At 36.6% G+C, this 21,181-nt stretch overlaps 1 protein-coding gene across 1 annotated transcript; it reads left to right on the plus strand.

Annotated features, from left to right (window-relative positions):
* The first annotated feature begins 2,404 nt into the window (after nucleotides 1-2,404).
* LOC132547110 (calpain-D-like) lies at nucleotides 2,405-20,964 on the plus strand. Its single transcript, XM_060210865.1, has 12 exons — nucleotides 2,405-3,271; nucleotides 4,444-4,640; nucleotides 7,006-7,189; nucleotides 7,966-8,110; nucleotides 8,697-8,769; nucleotides 9,627-9,749; nucleotides 12,569-12,730; nucleotides 13,488-13,649; nucleotides 16,707-16,900; nucleotides 19,235-19,413; nucleotides 20,254-20,429; nucleotides 20,778-20,964. The coding sequence occupies exons 1-12, from the start codon at nucleotides 2,405-2,407 to the stop codon at nucleotides 20,962-20,964; spliced, it is 2,649 nt and encodes an 882-aa protein (XP_060066848.1).
* The last annotated feature ends 217 nt before the right edge of the window (nucleotides 20,965-21,181 follow it).

A 21,181-nucleotide genomic window follows, 5' to 3' on the forward strand; every position in this document is an offset into this window, starting at 1 on the left:
TAGAACAAGGTTTATATAAGTAACACTTAATGTAGAACCAGGTTTAGTTTATATAAGTAATATTTAATGTAGAACCAGGTTTATATAAGTAACATTTAATGTAGAACCAGGTTTATAACATTTAATGTAGAACCAGGTTTATAACATTTAATGTAGAACCAGGTTTATATAAGTAACACTTAATGTAGAACAAGGTTTATATAAGGTAACACTTAATGTAGAACCAGGTTTATATTATATAAGTAACATTTAATGTAGAACCAGGTTTATATAAGTAACACTTAATGTAGAACCAGGTTTATATAAGTAATACTTAATGTAGAACCAGGTTTATATAAGTAATAATTAATGTAGAACCAGGTTTATATAAGTAACACTTAATGTAGAACCAGGTTTATATAAGTAATACTTAATGTGGAACCAGGTTTATATAAGTAACACTTAATGTGGAACCAGGTTTATATAAGTAATACTTAATGTAGAACCAGGTTTATATAAGTAATACTTGATGTAGAACCAGGTTTATATAAGTAATACTTAATGTAGAACCAGGTTTATATAAGTAACATTTAATGTAAAACTAGGTTTATATAAGTAACACTTAATGTAGAACCAGGTTTATATAAGTAATACTTAATGTAGAACCAGGTTTATATAAGTAATACTTAATGTAGAACCAGGTTTCTACACCTTAAAAATACTTATAAGTATCAAACACATACACATAAGAATTATTACGACAATATTGATTATTTACAAATCTATTTCCACTGAAAATATTAACAACTTGCATGTATACTATGGCCTATTCGTATATAGGTAGTTAGTTAAGTAAGATAGTGAGTTATGATAGGTAGTTAAATTAGTTAGTTAGTTAGTTAAGTTAGTTAGTTAAGTAAGTTAGTGAGTTATGATAGGTAGTTAAATTAGTTTGGTAAGTTAGTTAGTTAAGTTAGTTAGTTAAGTAAGTTAGTGAGTTATGATAGGTAGTTAAATTAGTTAGTAAGTTAGTTAGTTATGATAGGTAGTTAAATTAGTAAGTTAGTTAGTTAGTAAGTAAGTTAGTGAGTTATGATAGGTAGTTAAAATAGTTAGTTAGTTAGTTAAGTAAGTTAGTGAGTTATGATAGATAGTTAAATTAGTTAGTTAGTTAAGTAAGTTAGTGAGTTATGATAGGTAGTTAAATTAGTTAGTTTGTTAGTTAGTTAAGTAAGTTAGTGAGTTATGATAGGTAGTTAAATTAGTTAGTTAGTTAGTTAAGTAAGTTAGTGAGTTATGATAGGTAGTTAAATTAGTTAGTTAGTTAAGTAAGTAAGTGAGTTATGATAGGTAGTTAAATTAGTAAGTTAGTTAGTTAGTTAGTTAAGTAAGTTAGTGAGTTATGATAGGTAGTGAAATTAGTAAGTTAGTTAGTTAGTTAAGTAAGTTAGTGAGTTATGATAGGTAGTGAAATTAGTAAGTTAGTTAGTTAGTTAAGTAAATTAGTGAGTTATGATAGGTAGTTAAAATAGTTAGTTGTTAAGTTAGTTAGTTAAGTGAATTAGTGAGTTATGTTAGTTGGTTAAATTAATTAATTAGTTTAGTTAGTTAGTTAGCTATAGATGGCTCCGTTGGCCTTAAAAACAATCGACAAAATACATGGATAGATGTTTAACAGAAATCGCAAACTTATCATGAGTAAAATTAAAATACCCGATCATTACTTAAGCATCAAGAAATAAGAACGAAAGTAAAAATACTCTGGTGAAATAACTATGAAGATATTCATGTGTAGAACTTATTTCATTCAATACTATAAATATATTTATTTGGTGCTATTAATTTTCATGACTTCCATTATATTTCGCGACGATGTATTTTCGAGAATCGATGATTATCATGTTATTATGAAATTAACTTGTTTGCGACGATTAAACTTCGCGATCGTTCTTAATCGCGACCTTCGCGAATATTTGTTGGCTTACAGTATCCTATTGAATAATATATATTTAAGAAAGCGAGGCGTATTGACCTCATAATTCAAGAACGTTTAGTATAGCGTTTATGTCGGATCTGTCTTAAAGAACGTTAACTATATATCCCCAACCGATCGCTGTAATATTCAGAATAACATAAATAGCATGTACTTCCTCCTTGTCAGTCATTAATAAATAATAAATAATGCAGCAAAACTTATTAATTGACCTTTGACCTACTTGACCTTTAAATCACCAATATCAATATGCCATAGGGATAACACTAGTAAGTTTAGATGACATGCATAGTACCCATCTACATACGAATCTGTGGGATTGTAAAATACAAATAGATAAATATTTAAACACTTACATATGACATACGATATTACAAACTCCCAGATGTTGATAATATTTTGTATATGATTTTTCCTATTATAAGAGAAACCATGAGTGGATCAGCTCATTGCAGGGAAGTAGAATGGATTTGTAAACATTGCACCCTCAAGAACAAGACCTTCCGGAAACGATGTGCTGCATGTTACCAACAACGAATTCATACCGATGTCTCTATAACGGAGAACGGTAGAACGGTCAATGGATGGACGTGCACGCATTGTCAGCATGACAACACTGTAAACGATCAATCATGTATAATGTGTTCTAAAAAGAACACGCCACGGGCAAGGCTTGTTTATCAAGAGGAAGAATTTAAAGTTGAATCGTGGCAATGCAATAGTTGTACATACCTAAATCCAGAGATATTACACATGTGTGAGGTCTGTGAAAATCCAAGGGACTGGACGGCGGAAAATATCGGAAATGCTGAAGGTATTACTGCAAGCGATAAAGGAAAGAGAAAAGACAGAAACGATAAAAAGCTGTTTGACAAAGAGAAAGATGGTAAAATGAAAATTGGGAAGGATAAGGGAAAGGATGACAAAATCACAATCGGGAAGGAGAAAGATAAAATAAGCAAAGGGCCAAGTAATGATATTTCGAGTAAACAAAATGACAAAGACAGCCCAAGACAAAATCCACATAAAAAAGACAGGAAACGAATCGAAATTCTGGATCATGGAGAAAAGTGGCGATGTAAAACTTGTACATTCTTAAATTCCCAATTAATGACGGAAAAATGTGAAATGTGTGACAGTGTTCGACCATCTTCGATTGCGCAAGCGCAGTCTCTTTCTCGATCGGCAAAGAGGCAGCGTCTTCAACAACAAAAGAGCATGTGCGTTGTTGACTTAGAAAAGAGAGAAGAAAGAGAGGCTATGAAAAGATGGATCAGCATCACGACCTATTGTAGAGAGGTGGGTAGTTTTATCACACGAAGTGAATTCAGAGTCAGGTCACAATTATATGTGTTGTTGTAATTAGCACCGTGTATTTAAATTGGACAATAGCAGTGTTCTTCTCATACCTTACATATGCAAATGACGATTAGTTAGCAATCAAAAAAAAATAAATACCAACAAATCAATATGATCATTATCCAAATTCTTATTTTATAAAACAAAGGCAAAATATGAACTAAAAATTTACAGACACTCATGAAAAAATTACAAGGAGAATAAGGCCGGGTGTCCCGGAAGAGTAAGCGCTTTCTGCTTCATCGACGACACCCGCCATGTAAGTCTTTGTCAATCCAAGTAAATAATTTACAGACACTCATGAAAAAATTACAAGGAGAATAAGGCCGGGTGTCCCGGAAGAGTAAGCGCTTTCTGCTTCATCGACGACACCCGCCATGTAAGTCTTTGTCAATCCAAGTAAATAATGTCACGTTCTCAAATGAGAACAATGGAAACAACAACAAAACCAACAGACAAACTAACGAGCATCAAACACTTCATATCGCACGAAGAAATAGATGACCATACACTTCCCAATACTTTCCATTAACCTACATCGTTTAAAACCCTGTGTCACAAGTTCAACCGCCTGTTGACGACTTCCTGCCATGAAATTGTGATAAGGGGGACAGTCCCTTGAATATCGAATCAACTTCGCCATGTAAACACCAACGGTTGGTTATGCAGGATTTTGCTATCCAGAAATGGCAAATTCACAAAATGGAAATTGAAATCATACAGCTTGTTGGAAAGCTATCCATGTTAGCTCTGCGATAAATTCAGTCTGGGTGATATTTAATATACACAGTAAGAAGATGTTTATCCTTCTTGCTTTCAATCAATATTTTAATTGTAGTAACACTTAACTAGATTCAAAATATCAACATGCTATATATTGAAGCTGAACGATTTCTGTAAAAAAATACTTTTCATATTCAAATGGAACGTTTATCATTTGACATTTCAATCAGTAACGCCCTTTACCCAGTTCAATGTCTTATTACGTTTTAGGAAACTGTTTCTCGCTTAGCAAACTTCTTGATAATTAAATATCCATGCGTACAGTGTCGCAGAACATTTCATGCTCTGGTCTATGTGATATATTCATTGAAACTAATTGCAATTTTCAGAAAAAGATAAAATTCATCGACGCCGATTTTCCTCATAATATGACGTCGCTCTTTTCAAAACCAAAACAAGATGGAAGTAATCCACAATGGCGTCGTTGCCATGACATCAGTACCGACACCCCGGTCGAGAAATGGGTAGTGTATCGAGAAAATCCCATTCCTGACGATATCCAGCAAGGTTATCTTGGCAACTGTTGGTAAGTTCTCTCATATTCCAGCTATCTACAATGATATGGTAAACTTATCATCTATCTATGACTTTCCCTTCTGTAATACACGTGGATGAGGCAGTTATCTGTCTTGAAACTAGTTATATATTTTCAAAGCTACCTAAGATGCACAATATGAATATATGTTTAATTCCAAACAGAGGTCAAAAGTGATTACCTGATACAGATTAGCAAGTGTTCTTTCCTAGTGAGAACAGCAACAGATACATATCGAAACTTTGAAATGCTGATAAATTCCAGGGTCGTCGAAGTAAGTGAGTTGTTTCCAATTTATTTCATACCGCAGTGGTTGTACACAAACACAATACAGTAATACACGAACAATACAAACAATACAGTAATACACAAACAATACAGTAATACACAAACTATACAGTAATACACAAACAATACAGTAATACACAAACAATACAGTAATACACAAACAATACAAACAATACAGTAATACACAAACAATACAGTAATACACAAACAATACAGTAATACACAAACAATACAGTAATATACAAACAATACAGTAATACACAAACAATACAAACAATACAGTAATACACAAACAATACAGTGATACACAAACAATACAGTGATACACAAACAATACAGTGATACACAAACTATACAAACAATACAGTAATACACAAACAATATAGTAATACACAAACAATACAGTAATACACAAACTATACAGTAATACACAAACAATACAGTAATACACAAACAATACAGTAATACACAAACAATACAGTAATACACAAACTATACAGTAATACACAAACAATACAGTAATACACAAACAATACAGTAATACACAAACAATACAAACAATACAGTGATACACAAACAATACAGTAATACACAAACAATACAAACAATACAGTAATACACAAACAATATAGTGATACACAAATAATACAGTAATACACAAACTATACAGTAATACATAAACTATACAGTAATATACAAACAATACAGTAATACACAAACAATACAAACAATACAGTAATACACAAACAATACAGTAATACACAAAATACAGTAATACACAAACAATACAGTACAATACACAAACAATACAATACAGTAATACACAAACAATACACAAACAATACAATACACAAACAATACAAACAATACAGTAATACACAAACAATACAGTAATACACAAACTATACAGTAATACACAAACAATACAGTAATACACAAACAATACAGTGATACACAAACAAGACAAACTATATAGTGATACAAAAACCATACAGTAATACACAAACAATACAGTAATACACAAACTATACAGTAATACACAAACAATACAGTAATACACAAACAATACAGTAATACACAAACAATACAAACAATACAGTAATACACAAACAATACAGTAATACACAAACAATACAGTGATACACAAACAATACAAACAATACAGTAATACACAAACAATACAGTAATACACAAACAATACAGTAATACACAAACAATACAGTAATACACAAACTATACAGTAATACACAAACAATACAGTAATACACAAACAATACAGTGATACACAAACAATACAGTAATACACAAACAATACAGTAATACACAAACAATACAAACAATACAGTAATACACAAACAATACAGTAATACACAAACAATACAGTGATACACAAACAATACAGTAATACACAAACAATACAGTAATACACAAACAATACAGTGATACACAAACAATACAAACAATACAGTAATACACAAACAATACAGTAATACACAAACAATACAGTGATACACAAACAATACAAACAATACAGTAATACCCAAACAATACAGTAATACACAAACAATACAGTAATACACAAACAATACAGTGATACACAAACAATACAGTAATACACAAACAATACAGTAATACACAAACAATACAGTGATACACAAACAATACAAACAATACAGTAATACACAAACAATACAGTAATACACAAACAATACAGTGATACACAAACAATACAAACAATACAGTAATACCCAAACAATACAGTAATACACAAACAATACAGTAATACACAAACTATACAGTAATACACAAACAATACAGTAATACACAAACAATACAGTATAATATCTATCTACAATTTCTAGAATTTATGATAGACGGCCAAACCAAATAAATCGAAAGTCGTCCTGGTCATTTGTCAAAATCGAAAAGGGGAAGATATCGACATTATAACTGACAAAATGGGTATTGGCTAAGTGTGAAAGAATTTTGAAACATATGCGTGTATAAAATATATATCCTGGATAAATTTGGTGTAAGAAATATCAAGATATACTTTCAATTTGAACAGGTACCTCAGTGCGCTAGCCGTTCTTGCGGATCGAAAGGAGTTACTAGAGAAAATCATACTCACGAAAACGTTTTGTCAGGAGGGTGCATATCATTTACGTTTGTGCAAAGATGGCTACTGGAAAATAGTTTTGGTCGACGATGTATTTCCATGTGATTCTAGCAACCGTCTTTTGTACTCAAGGGTAGTCTATTTCTTAAAGATTTTGATAAATGATATAACAAAACAGCCATTCGTTTTATCCCTGTTGTAGTATAGCGTAGACCCAAAGCACCACTGACGTGTACTTAATGGACGGAACAGCTGTATGATGCAGTTTTTTGGCTCTACAGAACCCAGTTGTTCAAAGTCTGGTTAGAGATAACCAGCGGTGAGTGAATATTTTCAAAAATGCATAAAATAAAATTGGAAATATTTTTTTACATTTCATAGCTGTAAATTTATTGATCAGGTCATGCTGATGGTCTTTGGTTGCCTAAATTTCTTTTCGAATCCAGATTTACGTGGCAACAATTTCAATTTTTACCAATACTGGTTATCTCGAACTATCCTTTGAACAACCGGAGTTGAACTCTAGGTTTGTATTAAAAGATGCAATTTGCTATAATGTCCTTTGTAAAATATACCGATTAAGCAATTATGAAAATGTAGATGTCCCGCCATAAACGATTACCGTATTTTCCTATTGAGTCGGGCGTGCGGCTTACAAGTGGACAAAAAAAACAAACAAAAAAAAGTCAGAAAAAGGGAAAAATGTAGTACCCGTACGTGACGTCATGAACTGTTTTATAGGAGTACCACGTGTTTGTGACTGAAACAAATCGCGTAGAACCAATTGCAATCGTATTCTAAATGCTTATACTCGGGTGCGGTTTATAGGTCGGAAAATACGGTATAACATTTTCCCCTTATATTCATCGATTCACTGCGAATTAGCTAACATTATTACATCATCAACAGGGAAAACGGAAACAGCTGTGGGTTCCTCTGATCGAGAAAGCTGCCGCCAAACTGTTTGGATGTTACGAAGCTCTGACGTCAGGACACACTGTTGAAGCTCTGTCGCTTCTCACTGGGGAACCTTGTGAACATATAAGTTTTAAGGGTACTGTAAACAGTTAGTGTGATTATCAGGCAATAAGCTAGTGCATGATCATAAGCCCACTCACATAGATATGACTATTTACTAGATGTACGATTAAAATATTTTTATTGATTTAAAGCGTATTTAAACACAAGCATCCAATTATTTTGAGAAAAAACTGATAATACACACATACAAACAAAATGGAAATTCAAATTAAATAAAGATAAAAAATGAAAAATTGATTTTACAGAAAACCTTGAAAGGATAAATCAGCAAGGTGTGTTTCATAGGAGTGAGCGCTAAAGTATACTGAGATGTTTTGAATAAGAGGACGAATTATTGAAACGTGAAGCATCATTTATCAGTAATCGACACGAAATGAATATTAATGTATATTTCCAAGCGCGTGAATACGGCTGTATTTAGAGTAGCATAGATAAACTGGTATATGAAGCGGAACAAATCAACCATGTTTGCACATGTTTTATTAAAATTTGGTTCTAGACATCGATATCAAAACAATGTTTTTGCTAATATAAGTATATACAAATTAATGCATACAATATTACAAACTATGTACAATTTGTCTATTTCTTTATCATAGAAACTGCAGAAGGTGATAAGGAGACAGACAAAGTGATTGTCTGGTCAAAACTCGTAAATGCAAGAGAGTCGAAGTAAGTCCTTTTTATATAAAAAAAACTACAAGAAATATCAACATATCAACATAATCATAATTCAAAGTCTAATTCAATAAAACTAGGGCAAAACATCAACAAAAGAAAGATTTACAGGGAGACGCATGGAAATGTATGAGGAAAATAAGACCAGGTGTTTCGGAGGAGTAAGCGTCTTCACTTCATCGACGACACCCGCCAATCCTAATCTTGGTCAATCTAAATATGGCACGTTATCAAATGTGAATTAGATATACAAGAGACAAGCTAACGCTATAACATTGTCGGCACAGGAAAAATGCAGCGACTGGTCATTATACTAGGTATATTGTGTTTCTTAGGAAGCTGAAATCATGGACTATCATGTGCTGTCGTAGTTGTATGTGGGGATGAGAGTAGGGGTTTGGGGTGCTAAACGCTTTTCTGTTCGATGGCTTTCGTGGAAAACCTATGTCCATGCTTAGATTTATGCTGTAGGGTAAGAGATTTGTTTCTTTTTCGGGTGAGACATGGTTGACTAAACAGGTAATTTATCGGGTGAGACATGGTTGACTAAACAGGTGTTTTATTGGGTGAGACATGGTTGACTAAACAGGTGATTTATTGGGTGAGACATGGTTGACTAAACAGGTGATTTATTGGGTGAGACATGGTTGGCTAAACAGGTGATTTATTGGGTGAGGCATGGTTGACTAAACAGGTGTTTTATCGGGTGAGACATGGTTGACTAAACAGGTGTTTTATTGGGTGAGACATGGTTGACTAAACAGGTGTTTTATTGGGTTAGACATGGTTGACTAAACAGGTGTTTTATTGGGTTAGACATGGTTGACTAATCAGGTGTTTTTTTGTTGTAGATTTCTTATGGGTACGTCATGTTGTCCACAAAAAGATGTCGACGAAGGCCATTACAAAAAGATGGGACTTGTCTGTTACCATGCATACTCTCTACTAGACGTTCAGGATATTCAAGGAAATCAGTAAGTGTCTCAATACATAGCAATATCCAGAGAGATTATTGGCAAATAGTGGGTAAAATGGCGAAATTTATTGAATAACATGGTAAGTACACATTTCTGTCTATGTTAGGCATTTCGGTCAATTTCGTTTGAACTGTGCCGCCTTCCATTTCTTCATTCTTGGTTCACCCCTGACAGGTCCAACAAGGACAATATGATAAACTTTAACTTAATTGGCCAAGCTGCATCATAATCTGTATTTCCATTTAAAGGTGATATTAACTTGTGTATTTTTGAAAGAATTCTATCATATAATTTCTCTTGTCAAATTCTCCCTTTGTCTTGTCTCTTTCTCAGCATATTCTCCTTTTGTCTTGTCTCTTTCTCAGCATATTCTCCTTTTGTCTTGTCCCTTTCTCAGCATATTCTCCTTTTGTCTTGTCTCTTTCTCAGCAAATTCTCCTTTTGTCTTGTCCCTTTCTCAGCATATTTTCCTTTTGTCTTGTCTCTTTCTCAGCATATTCTCCTTTTGTCTTGTCCCTTTCTTAGCATATTCTCCTTTTGTCTTGTCTTGTCCCTTTCTCAGCATATTTTCCTTTTGTCTTGTCTCTTTCTCAGCATATTCTCCTTTTGTCTTGTCTCTTTCTCAGCTTATTCTCCTTTTGTCATGTCCCTTTCTCAGCATATTTTCCTTTTGTCTTGTCTCTTTCTCAGCAGATTCTTCTGTTTGTCTTGTCCCTTTCTCAGCATATTTTCCTTTTGTCTTGTCTCTTTCTCAGCATATTCTCCATTTGTCTTGTCTTGTCCCTTTCTCAGCATATTTTCCTTTTGTCTTGTCTCTTTCTCAGCATATTCTCCTTTTGTCTTGTCTCTTTCTCAGCAAATTCTCCTTTTGTCTTGTCCCTTTCTCAGCAAATTCTTCTGTTGTCTTGTCCCTTTCTCAGAAATCAAGACTATTTCTTTTTCATTTAGGTATGTACTTTTATTTTTTTCTATGTTCGTCACTTAACTGTCATATTTACTGTGTTTTTATCGGAATTAATTTTCAAACGAGAATGAATCATTACAGCATGTATGTCTTGAACATCCAAGAAATGCATAGCAGGCGTGTTGTATACAGGTATGTTTCGGACAACGACAAGTACTGTTAGGGCGACAGCAGGAATGGTTAGGGCGGAGACAGGTATGGTTCGGGCGGCGACAGGTATGGTAAGGGCGGCGACAGGTATGGTTAGGACCGCGACAGGTATGGTTAGGGGCGCGACAGGTATTAATAGGGCGGCGACAGGTATGGTTAGGACCGCGACAGGTATGGTTAGGGGCGCGACAGGTATTAATAGGGCGGCGACAGGTATGGTTAGGACGGCGACAGGTATTAATAGGGCGGCGACAGGTATGGTTAGGGCGGCGACAGGTATTAATGGGGCAGCGACAGGTACTAATAGGGCGGCGATAAGTATGGATAGGGCGGCGACAGGTATTAATAGGGCGGCGACAGGTACGGATAGGGCGGCGACAGGTATTAATAGGGCGGCGACAGGTACGGATAGGGCGGCGACAGGTATGGTAAGGACGACAGCAGGTATGTTTAGGGCGGCGACAGGTAATTGTTAGGGCGGCGACAGGTACGGTAAGTGCGGCGACAGGTATGGTAATTGCGACAACAGGGTATGATTAGGGAGGCGACAGGTATGGTTAGGACGACGACAGGTATTAATAGGGCAACGACCGGTATGGTTAAGACGGCGACAGGTATTAATAGGGCGGCGACAGGTATTAATGGGGCGGCGACAGGTATGGATAGGTCGGAGACAGGTATTGTAAGGGCGACGACAGGTATGGTTAGGGCGGCGACAGGTATTAATAGGGCGGCGATAAGTATGGTTAGGGCGGCGACAGGTATTAATAGGGCGGCAACAGGTATGGTAAGGACGACAGCAGGTATGGTTAGGGTGGCGACAGGTAATGGTTAGGACCGCGACAGGTATGGTAAGGGCGACGACAGGTATTAATAGGGCGACGACAGGTATGATTAGGACAACGACAGGTATGGTTAGGGTGGCGACAGGTGTGGTTAGGGCGTCGACAGGTATGATTAGGGCGACAACAGGTATGGTTAGGACGGCGACAGGTATTACTGGGGCAGCGACAGGTATGGATAGGTCGGAGACAGGTATTAATAGGGCGGCGACAGGTATGGATAGGTCGGCGATAGGTATTAATAGGGCGGCGACAGGTATGGTTAGGGCGACGACAGGTATGGTTAGGGCAACGACAGGTATAGTTAGGGCGGCGACAGGTATTAATAGGGCGACGACAGGTATGGATAGGGCGGCGACAGGTATGGTAAGGACGACAGCAGGTATGGTTAGGGCGGCGACAGGTAATGGTTAGGACCGCGACAGGTATGGTAAGGGCGGCGACAGGTATTAATAGGGCGACGACAGGTATGATTAGGGCAACGACAGGTATGGTTAGGACGGCGACAGGTATTAATAGGGCGGCGACAGGTATGGATGGGGCGGCGACAGGTATTGTTAGGGCGGCGACAGGAATGTTAGGGCGGCGATATGTATTAATAGGGCGGCGACAGGTATGGATAGGTCGGCGACAGGTATTAATAGGGCGGCGACAGGTATGGATAGGGCGGCGACAGGTATGGTTAGGGCGGAGACAGGTATTGATAGGGCGGCGATGGGTATGGTTAGGGCGGCGACAGGTATTAATATGGCGACAAGAGGTATGGTTCGGGCAAAGACAAGTATAGAAGGGCGACGAAAGGTGGGTAGTGATTGATATAGTAAATATTATATAAAACCACTAATTTTAATGTTCTACAGACTGGTAAGGTTAAGAAACCCTTGGGGACGAGAATCCTGGAATGGGGACTGGTCCGATACGTCACAGAAATGGTCAACTGTCAGCGCTTCCTCGAAAACATCACTGAACCCAACTGAAAACAAGAAAGGAGTATTTTGGATGTGTTTGGAAGAATATATGAAGTAGGTTGTGTAGAATTTTATATACAACATGCTTGTAAATTGAATTGTCTCCTCCAGTCAAAACTGCTACACAATTATGCTGATCAGCCTTAAGTTAACATCGACTTAATTTTTTGTCTTAAATGTACCTGACTATTCATAAGTTTAACCATCAGTAATATGCTCATTTTTGTTGGAAATGTGTTTCAATATAAATAACTGATCTTATATGAATTTCAAGTTATGTAAAATTCATGTAAAATTAGTTTGAGAATTTTAAAATTAGTAAGCCTCCGGCGAGATAAATTGTAAATTTGTGACGAGTTCCTTAAATCTTAAGTGAAATGAAAAACAAGATTCTAAGATACTTTTGCAAGCATTCGATAAAACAGTGCTTTATAAGACACAAACGACGTTTATTCTCTTCCTTGTCAGTTTCTGACAAATCACGGACTCATCAGTCTATATTAAGCGTAAGTATTTGTTGAGGAATAAACAACGCAATTAAGCAATACCAATTCATCCTTAACTGACCATATCATCTGATTGGTTTGTTTGTATAAAGTGCTTAATGTCCAATATTACGTCATTTTGAACTATCAACAGACATCCCAAACCATCGTCTTGTATATCACTATGTCGCTTTAGGAGTACGGAAAGCCATTTAGGAAATGACATGCAAAACCTTTGGGTAAAAAATTATCAATTCATCAATGTCTCTATGACATTAACACAAAGAAGGGTCTTTTAATGTTGGCTCAAATTTATACTTTTTCAGATACTTTGGCGGTGTTGACATCTGCAAGGTTAGGTCAGACTGGCATGAACTACGTATCAAAGGAGTGTTCCCGCCAAATGCCGGAAAACCATGGAAATTTGTAAACTTATCCCTTCTTGAGAGGACTCAGCTAGACATTGGACTTTTCCAAAAAAGCCACAGGTGTGTGTTGTTTATTGGACAAAGTAAAACATTTAGATAGACAATCTAAGACAGACGTGTTTTTTGACAAACGTTTCCCATATTCGTCTAGATCTGAAACTTGTGTAAAAATTAATATGTAAACCAATTTTTTTTCATATAATATATCTATGAAGTATTTTTATGACGAAATATTAAACAGATGATTAAAACTTTACGACCATAAATGAGACAAAACTGATGACGTCATATCCTTACAACATTTATAATTTTTCCTGTTTCATTTGATCAATCTCATTTTGATATTCTTTGCTACTCTTCATTCTGGTAGTTAGAAACATGCATCTGTTTTCCCGCCCGTAACGTTGCTATGATATTCGCTGATTCTGCTGTCAATATTATATATTGACATCGTTCTCGCGCCAATTGTTAAATCCTATGAATTAATTCTAGACTGACCTTTCTGAAACTCGCTAATTAGCAGTTCATTGTAGGTAAACGCAATGGCCCTCGTTTTCACCCAGCAAGACTAATAAGTCCCTAATTCCAATTACCACATCCTGATTACATGATTCTTGTTTCAATTCAACATGCCTCGACTCTATATAGAAATGAGCATCTATCATCATTCTTTCCATACGTATGATAATGAAATATCTTATTATCATTTTCATTTCATTTGACTACAGTTTCCAACTCCATGTAAACAACAAATAAAACTTGTCGATATCAATTTTCATTCCATAAGTACGCTATTGATCTCACGTGTGCTCGTTTCTATTTTATTTTAACAAAAGATTAATGTTTTATATGAAAAATTACGTGTGACATCCTCTATTATCGCTTTGTTGGATTCAGGGGACAGAAAGGACCTGAATCTGACATCCTCTAGTATCCCTTTGTTTGATACAGGGGACAGAAAGGATCAGAATCTGACATCCTCTAGTTTGTGTGATTCAGGGGACAGAAAGGACTTGAATCTGACATCCTCTAGTATCCCTTTGTTGGATTCAGGGGACAGAAAGGACCTGAATCTGACATCCTCTAGTTTGTGTGATTCAGGGGACAGAAAGGACTTGAATCTGACATCCTCTAGTTTGTTTGATTCAGGGGACAGAAAGGACCAGAATCTGACATCCTCTAGTATCACTTTGTTTGAGTCAGGGGACAGAAAGGACCAGAATCTGACATCCTCTAGTTTGTTTGATTCAGGGGACAGAAAGGACCAGAATCTGACATCCTCTAGTATCCCTTTGTTTGAGTCAGGGGACAGAAAGGACCAGAATCTGACATCCTCTAGTTTCTTTGATTCAGGGGACAGAAAGGACCAGAATCTGACATCCTCTAGTATCCCTTTGTTTGATTCAGAGGACAGAAAGGACCTGAATCTGACATCCTCTAGTATCCCTTTGTTGGATTCAGAGGACAGAAAGGACCTGAATCTGACATCCTCTAGTATCCCTTTGTTTGATTCAGGGGAGAGAAAGGACCTGAATCTGACATCCTCTAGTTTGTTTGATTCAGAGGACAGAAAGGACTTGAATCTGACATCCTCTAGTATCCCTTTGTTTGAGTCAGGGGACAGAAAGGACCTGAATCTGACATCCTCTAGGTTGTGTGATTCAAGGGACAGAAAGGACCGGAATCTGACATCCTCTAGTTTGTTTGATTCAGGGGACAGAAAGGACCAGAATCTGACATCCTCTGGTATCCCTTTGTGTGATTCAGGGGAGAGAAAGGACCTGAATCTGACATCCTCTAGTATCCCTTTGTTTGAGTCAGGGGACAGAAAGGACAGGAATCTGACATCCTCTAGTATCCCTTTGTTTGAGTCAGGGGACAGAAAGGACCTGAATCTGACATCCTCTAGTTTGTTTGATTCAGGGGACAGAAAGGTCCTGAATCTGACATTCTCTAGTTTGCTTGATTCACGGGAGAGAAAGGACCTGAATCTGACATCCTCTAGTATCCCTTTGTTCGATTCAGGGGACAGAAAGGACCTGAATCTGACCTCCTCTAGTATAACTTTATTTGATTCAACGGACAGAAAGGACCTGAATCTGACCTCCTCTAGTATCCCTTTGTTGGATTCAGGGGACAGAAAGGATCAGAATCTGACATCCTCTAGTTTGTTTGATTCAGGGGAGAGAAAGGACCAGAATCTGACATCATCTAGTTTGCTTGATTCAGGGGAGAGAAAGGACAGGAATCTGACATCCTCTAGTATCCCTTTGTTTGATTCAGGGGACAGAAAGGACCTGAATCTGACATCCTCTAGTTTGTGTGATTCAGGGGACAGAAATGTCCTGAATCTGACATTCTCTAGTTTGCTTGATTCACGGGACAGAAAGGACCTGAATCTGACATCCTCTAGTTTCTTTGATTCATGGGACAGAAAGGACCTGAATCTGACCTCCTCTAGTATCCCTTTGTTGGATTCAGGGGAGAGAAAGGACCAGAATCTGACATCCTCTGGTATCCCTTTGTTTGATTCAGAGGACAGAAAGGACCTGAATCTGACATCCTCTAGTATCCCTTTGTGTGATTCAGGGGACAGAAAGGACTTGAATCTGACATCCTCTAGTATCCCTTTGTTTGATTCAAGGGACAGAAAGGACCTGAATCTGACATCCTCTAGTTTGTTTGATTCAGGGGACAGAAAGGACCAGAATCTGACATCCTCTAGTATCCCTTTGTTTGATTCAGGGGACAGAAAGGACCTGAATCTGACATCCTCTAGTATCCCTTTGTTGGATTCAGGGGACAGAGAGGACCTGAATCTGACATCCTCTGGTATCCCTTTGTTTGATTCAGGGGACAGAGAGGACCTGAATCTGACATCCTCTGGTATCCCTTTGTTTGATTCAGGGGACAGAAAGGACCTGAATCTGACATCCTCTGGTTTGTTTGATTCAGGGGACAGAAAGGACCAGAATCTGACATCCTCTAGTATCCCTTTGTTTGATTCAGGGGACAGAAAGGACCTGAATCTGACATCCTCTAGTATCCCTTTGTTGGATTCAGGGGACAGAAAGGACCTGAATCTGACATCCTCTAGTATCCCTTTGTTTGATTCAGGGGACAGGAAGGACCTGAGACCACATTGGATCTGCTGATCGTTATCATGGAGAATGACATGGTGGGATCGAAGGTATTTAAGAGAGTGGTGAAAACAAGTCAGAGGTGCCAGAGGAGCTTTGTTGGTTGTGAAGTAGATCTAAATCCTGGCTACTATACCATAGCGTGTCTGGCCTTCAAACACTGGCAAACAGGTAAAAATTACCACTGTCAGGGATTATTGCCTTTTTTTTTGTGTTTTGTTTTTATTTTCCAGGATGGAATAAAATCGCAAAATATAGGAAAACTCCGAACTCGTCTCATGCATCCGACGAAAAATAGATCCGATTCGCTTCAGACTATCATAATATGCACATTTATATTAACACTAATCTATTTGCTTTTTCAGACAAATAAAACCGGGTGGTTGACTTAAGTTGTATCCGAAATAATTCTTTCAATTAAAATATTATGTCATTGGTATGTGTTTATATTTGTCAGTATATAAGATTGTCATTTACAGATAAAACACGATAGGATGGTTAGATTGTGTAAGGATAACATTGTGCCAGAATCATTCTCTCTCTTGTGGATTAAATGTTTACATGTAGTGAGATCAGAGGATTTCACACCGAAGTTTCACTCCCTGGTAAACAGCTTTTCTTTGGCAGTTTGGAAACTTTGAAATCCTTCTCACGAGAGATCGAGATGACCCTTTCTCCCTTCCAAATAGATTATTTTTCTCTAAACATTTTGGCTGACTTTTTCAAAGTTGTAAAACGTCATATCAACGCATAACGTTGTTAACTTGGCTTCATAACGTTGTAACCCCTGAGAAGAGACGAGGACATCGCATATCTGTAAAACTATGTAAAGTAACATTACAGTATATAACCTGCACATGTCTGTGATCGATTTATCTCAGTCACAGATTTATAGTTTTAAATAATTTTTACATAATTGCGCATAAAGTTGTATGAGAAATATATATAAGTAATTTTCTTTATCAACGCATGAGTTTTACGCTGAAAGACAAGTGGATAGGACGTATTTAATCATGACGTCACCATCCGTAAAATGACGTCAGCTTTTGTATTAAATGCCGTATGTAAATACCAGAGAGACATGAGAAAAAACATTAAGCGCTGTGTGTTTTGAGGTATATCCCAGTCAGGATTTTAAACTAGGAACTGGTATTACCTAGATTGATTAAGAAGTGTTTTGTATCCTAAAAATATTCCTACGGTATAAAGTTTTCAGACGGATTGCATGTCTATACTGACCCTCCATGGATGAACGGTGTTAGTTTTACCCAAAACATTAGTATTGCTCACGTCTAGTGATTTAAACAGTGGTGTGACATCAATATGCATTACACTATTGATAGTAGAGGACCATACAATGCCTACCGAGAGTAAAACAATTTTATTTCCTCCCCTTCTCTAATTCAAACGTTAAGGTTGCAGTAACATCACTAAGCTTGGTGAAATATTTGGTGTAACAAGAATCCCAGCTTTGTTATCCTGTTTAAAACCACGTGATTACGAAATACGCTTCGATATCGGGATTGCTTCCCTTAGAACAAGTACCAAATAGATTCCAAAACAGAACACATACTCTCATAAAGTGACAATTAATATGTGTTTCCTGGGTGCGTTCTTCAATCTATACATGAAACCCGTTATTTCGACGACTTCAATATCCTTGCCCAAAATTAATCAAGATTGTGTTGAGGTTTTCGACACGTGGTTTGGCCGAAAGGGGATTGGGTAGGGAGATTGTGATTGTTAAGTATTGTTTTAATGACCAAATCGTCAAGTAGACAGAAACTTCTTTGTGTTATTAATTCTGCCGATTAAGTTCCGCTGTCATTTATTCATTTACACGTTGTTAATGATCTGTCCCTAAATCATCAAAGTATTATTGAGTTAAAAAGACATCGTAAAGTGTGCAAATTTCACCAGTCAAAATTTCGAAATAAAAAGGTTGAATTTTTTAAGGAATGGAATTTTCGTGATCTGTATGTAAAAGAATATAAAAAGCGCCTCATTACTTCACGGATTAAATTTTCGCTCTCACTTTAATGCACCGCGAAATAGCGAAAATATAATTCCCTTGAAAATAGTCAGTTGTACGGTATGTGGTTTTGAATTATCCCAAGAGTTTTATAAAAGTTTTTTTGTACTCTAATTGATTAGTTTGTTTTATCTTATTATAGCTGAGCACATTTATCACAAATATAGTATACTTTCTCTTACTATTTCCCGGGTTGGCCATTCCCTTGTGGCCTCTTAATTTCACTACTCCTCACTCCACCAAGTTTTTTCATTCCATTGACATAAACCTATTTTGCTATTCTCATATTTCAACCCGACTTCATCATTTCTTAGTCATACTCCTAATTAGATTTGTATTATCTTTGTTTGTCACCCCCCCCCCCCCCACCTTTCAGTCAGTTATCTAAATTTCTAAATACGTTGATGGACAGCTTTAATATATAATGGCCCTTCTGGTAAACGTCTCCTAATGTGTGTTCTTTCTTCCAATAGCTGACCACAGTGGACACTCACTGATAGATGAAGAACTGCTTGACCGGGACTTCGTAATGTCGTTACACAGCTCTCAGATGATTCTATCAGAGGAAATCGACAGCGGGATTCCTCTCTACCGTACAGCTCTCGCTGATATTCTCATCCAAACGGCAATTCAGAAAGGCACACGAAAGGAGGTCAGCGATGTTTCATAAACAATGTGAAATTCTTACAATTAATAAACAAGACAAAATCAACAATACCCCAGCTGCTATAGTCTTCATAATGGACGAGGTACTCCGTAAAAACACAAAACCTCTGCTGTCTTCGTAATAACGAGGTACCCCGTAAAAACACAAAACCTCTGCTGTCTTCGTAATAACGAGGTACACCGTAAAAACACAAAACCTCTGCTGTCTTCGTAATAACGAGGTACTCCGTAAAAACACAAAACCTCTGCTGTTTTCGTAATAACGAGGTACCCCGTAAAAACACAAAACCTCTGCTGTCTACATGATAACGAGGCACTCCGTAAAAAAACACAAGAAGGCACCAACATGTCGATGAAGTCATATTCCAAACTCGAATTAAATTAAAACAAGAAAGTATCAGCATATATACATATTTCTCATCCGAACCCAAATTCAATAAAAGCAACCAGAAAGTACAGCCTTTAAACTAAATATTAATTTAAACTAAAATTCAAGAAAACTGGTGCAAAATATTCACAAAAGTGAGATTTACACGGCGACCATGAAAAATAAGGAGAATAAGACCAGGTGTTCCGGAAGGGTTTTAATTAATATTTTGCTGATATGTCCATTTTTTTTTTGTATTTCTTGTCTTGTGTTAACGTAAGTGTTTTAGTTAATATTTTCCATTTTATCAATTTTTCATTGTTTTGTCCTATTTCACGATGTCACTAAGACTTAATACGAAGATACGTGAGAATCCTAAAATAATATTTGGTATTTTCTTTTTTATGTCATTTTCTGTTCATTATATCTTATATTCCTTCTGACACCATTGTGTTTTAGCATGGTCAAGACGGATTGGCGACGTACGAGTTATGGTGGCACGGAGCCATCTTTGTTCTTGAAAACACGAGTTCTAAGCTATTTGGCAGCTTGAAGTGCGATGTGTCCAAAAGTACGTACATCACTTCAACCAGAGGTGCATTTGTGACTATAGACTGCTTACCACCAAGACACAGGCAAGTTCGCGTGGAGCAATAACACATTACTGACAAACAGTACAATAAGTAGTCTTCTTATTTGAAGCACTTTTCCAGCAGTATTATATATTTAATTTCCGAGTCCGACAGTCGGCAGTAATTCCTTAGTCACTAATAAATAAATAATACAATAAATAGGCAATATGCTTCCGTTTAGAATTTCACGTTTCATGATATCCTAAAAAGAGTCAAACTACAACCAAGAAAAAAAAGTTTTTCTTTAAAATAAAATTAAAAAAAAAAAATAAATAAAAATAAAAAAACACGCGATCAAACAATTGATCTTTGAAGTCATTCATCAATATTGTTTTCAATGTTTTTTTATAGACAAGTGACAACAGTCCTGACGCCACAGGATGCCAGGATTGCATCAAACACGTCTTGGCTGTTTACTTACTCAATGAGCACTAAACCTGATCTGGAGAAACAGTTTGGCTGTCCAAAAGGAATACGTCACGTACCAGACATAACACGACAACTGGAGGCTCTACATTCCCCTCGGCCTATAGTATAACTAAATAAAGCATATTGGACATTCAGAAGAGAACATTTTGTAAATAATAGTAAAGGATTTCTTGACCAGGAATTTTCGTCCTTTTCAATAGAGAAGTGATCTTATTGGTGTGTTACGTGAACTTATGTGTTAATGCACTTTGAAATCTCCGTGGTAGAGGCTGTTGGAGGACTGTCAGTCCCCGAGGTTTGCCGTAACGTGCCTGTCACGTTTTAAT

Source organism: Ylistrum balloti, unplaced genomic scaffold (genome assembly GCF_031769215.1).
Source record: "Ylistrum balloti isolate Yb309-2 unplaced genomic scaffold, AGI_CSIRO_Ybal_v1 Utg369934, whole genome shotgun sequence".
Taxonomy (NCBI): Eukaryota; Metazoa; Mollusca; class Bivalvia; order Pectinida; family Pectinidae; genus Ylistrum; species Ylistrum balloti.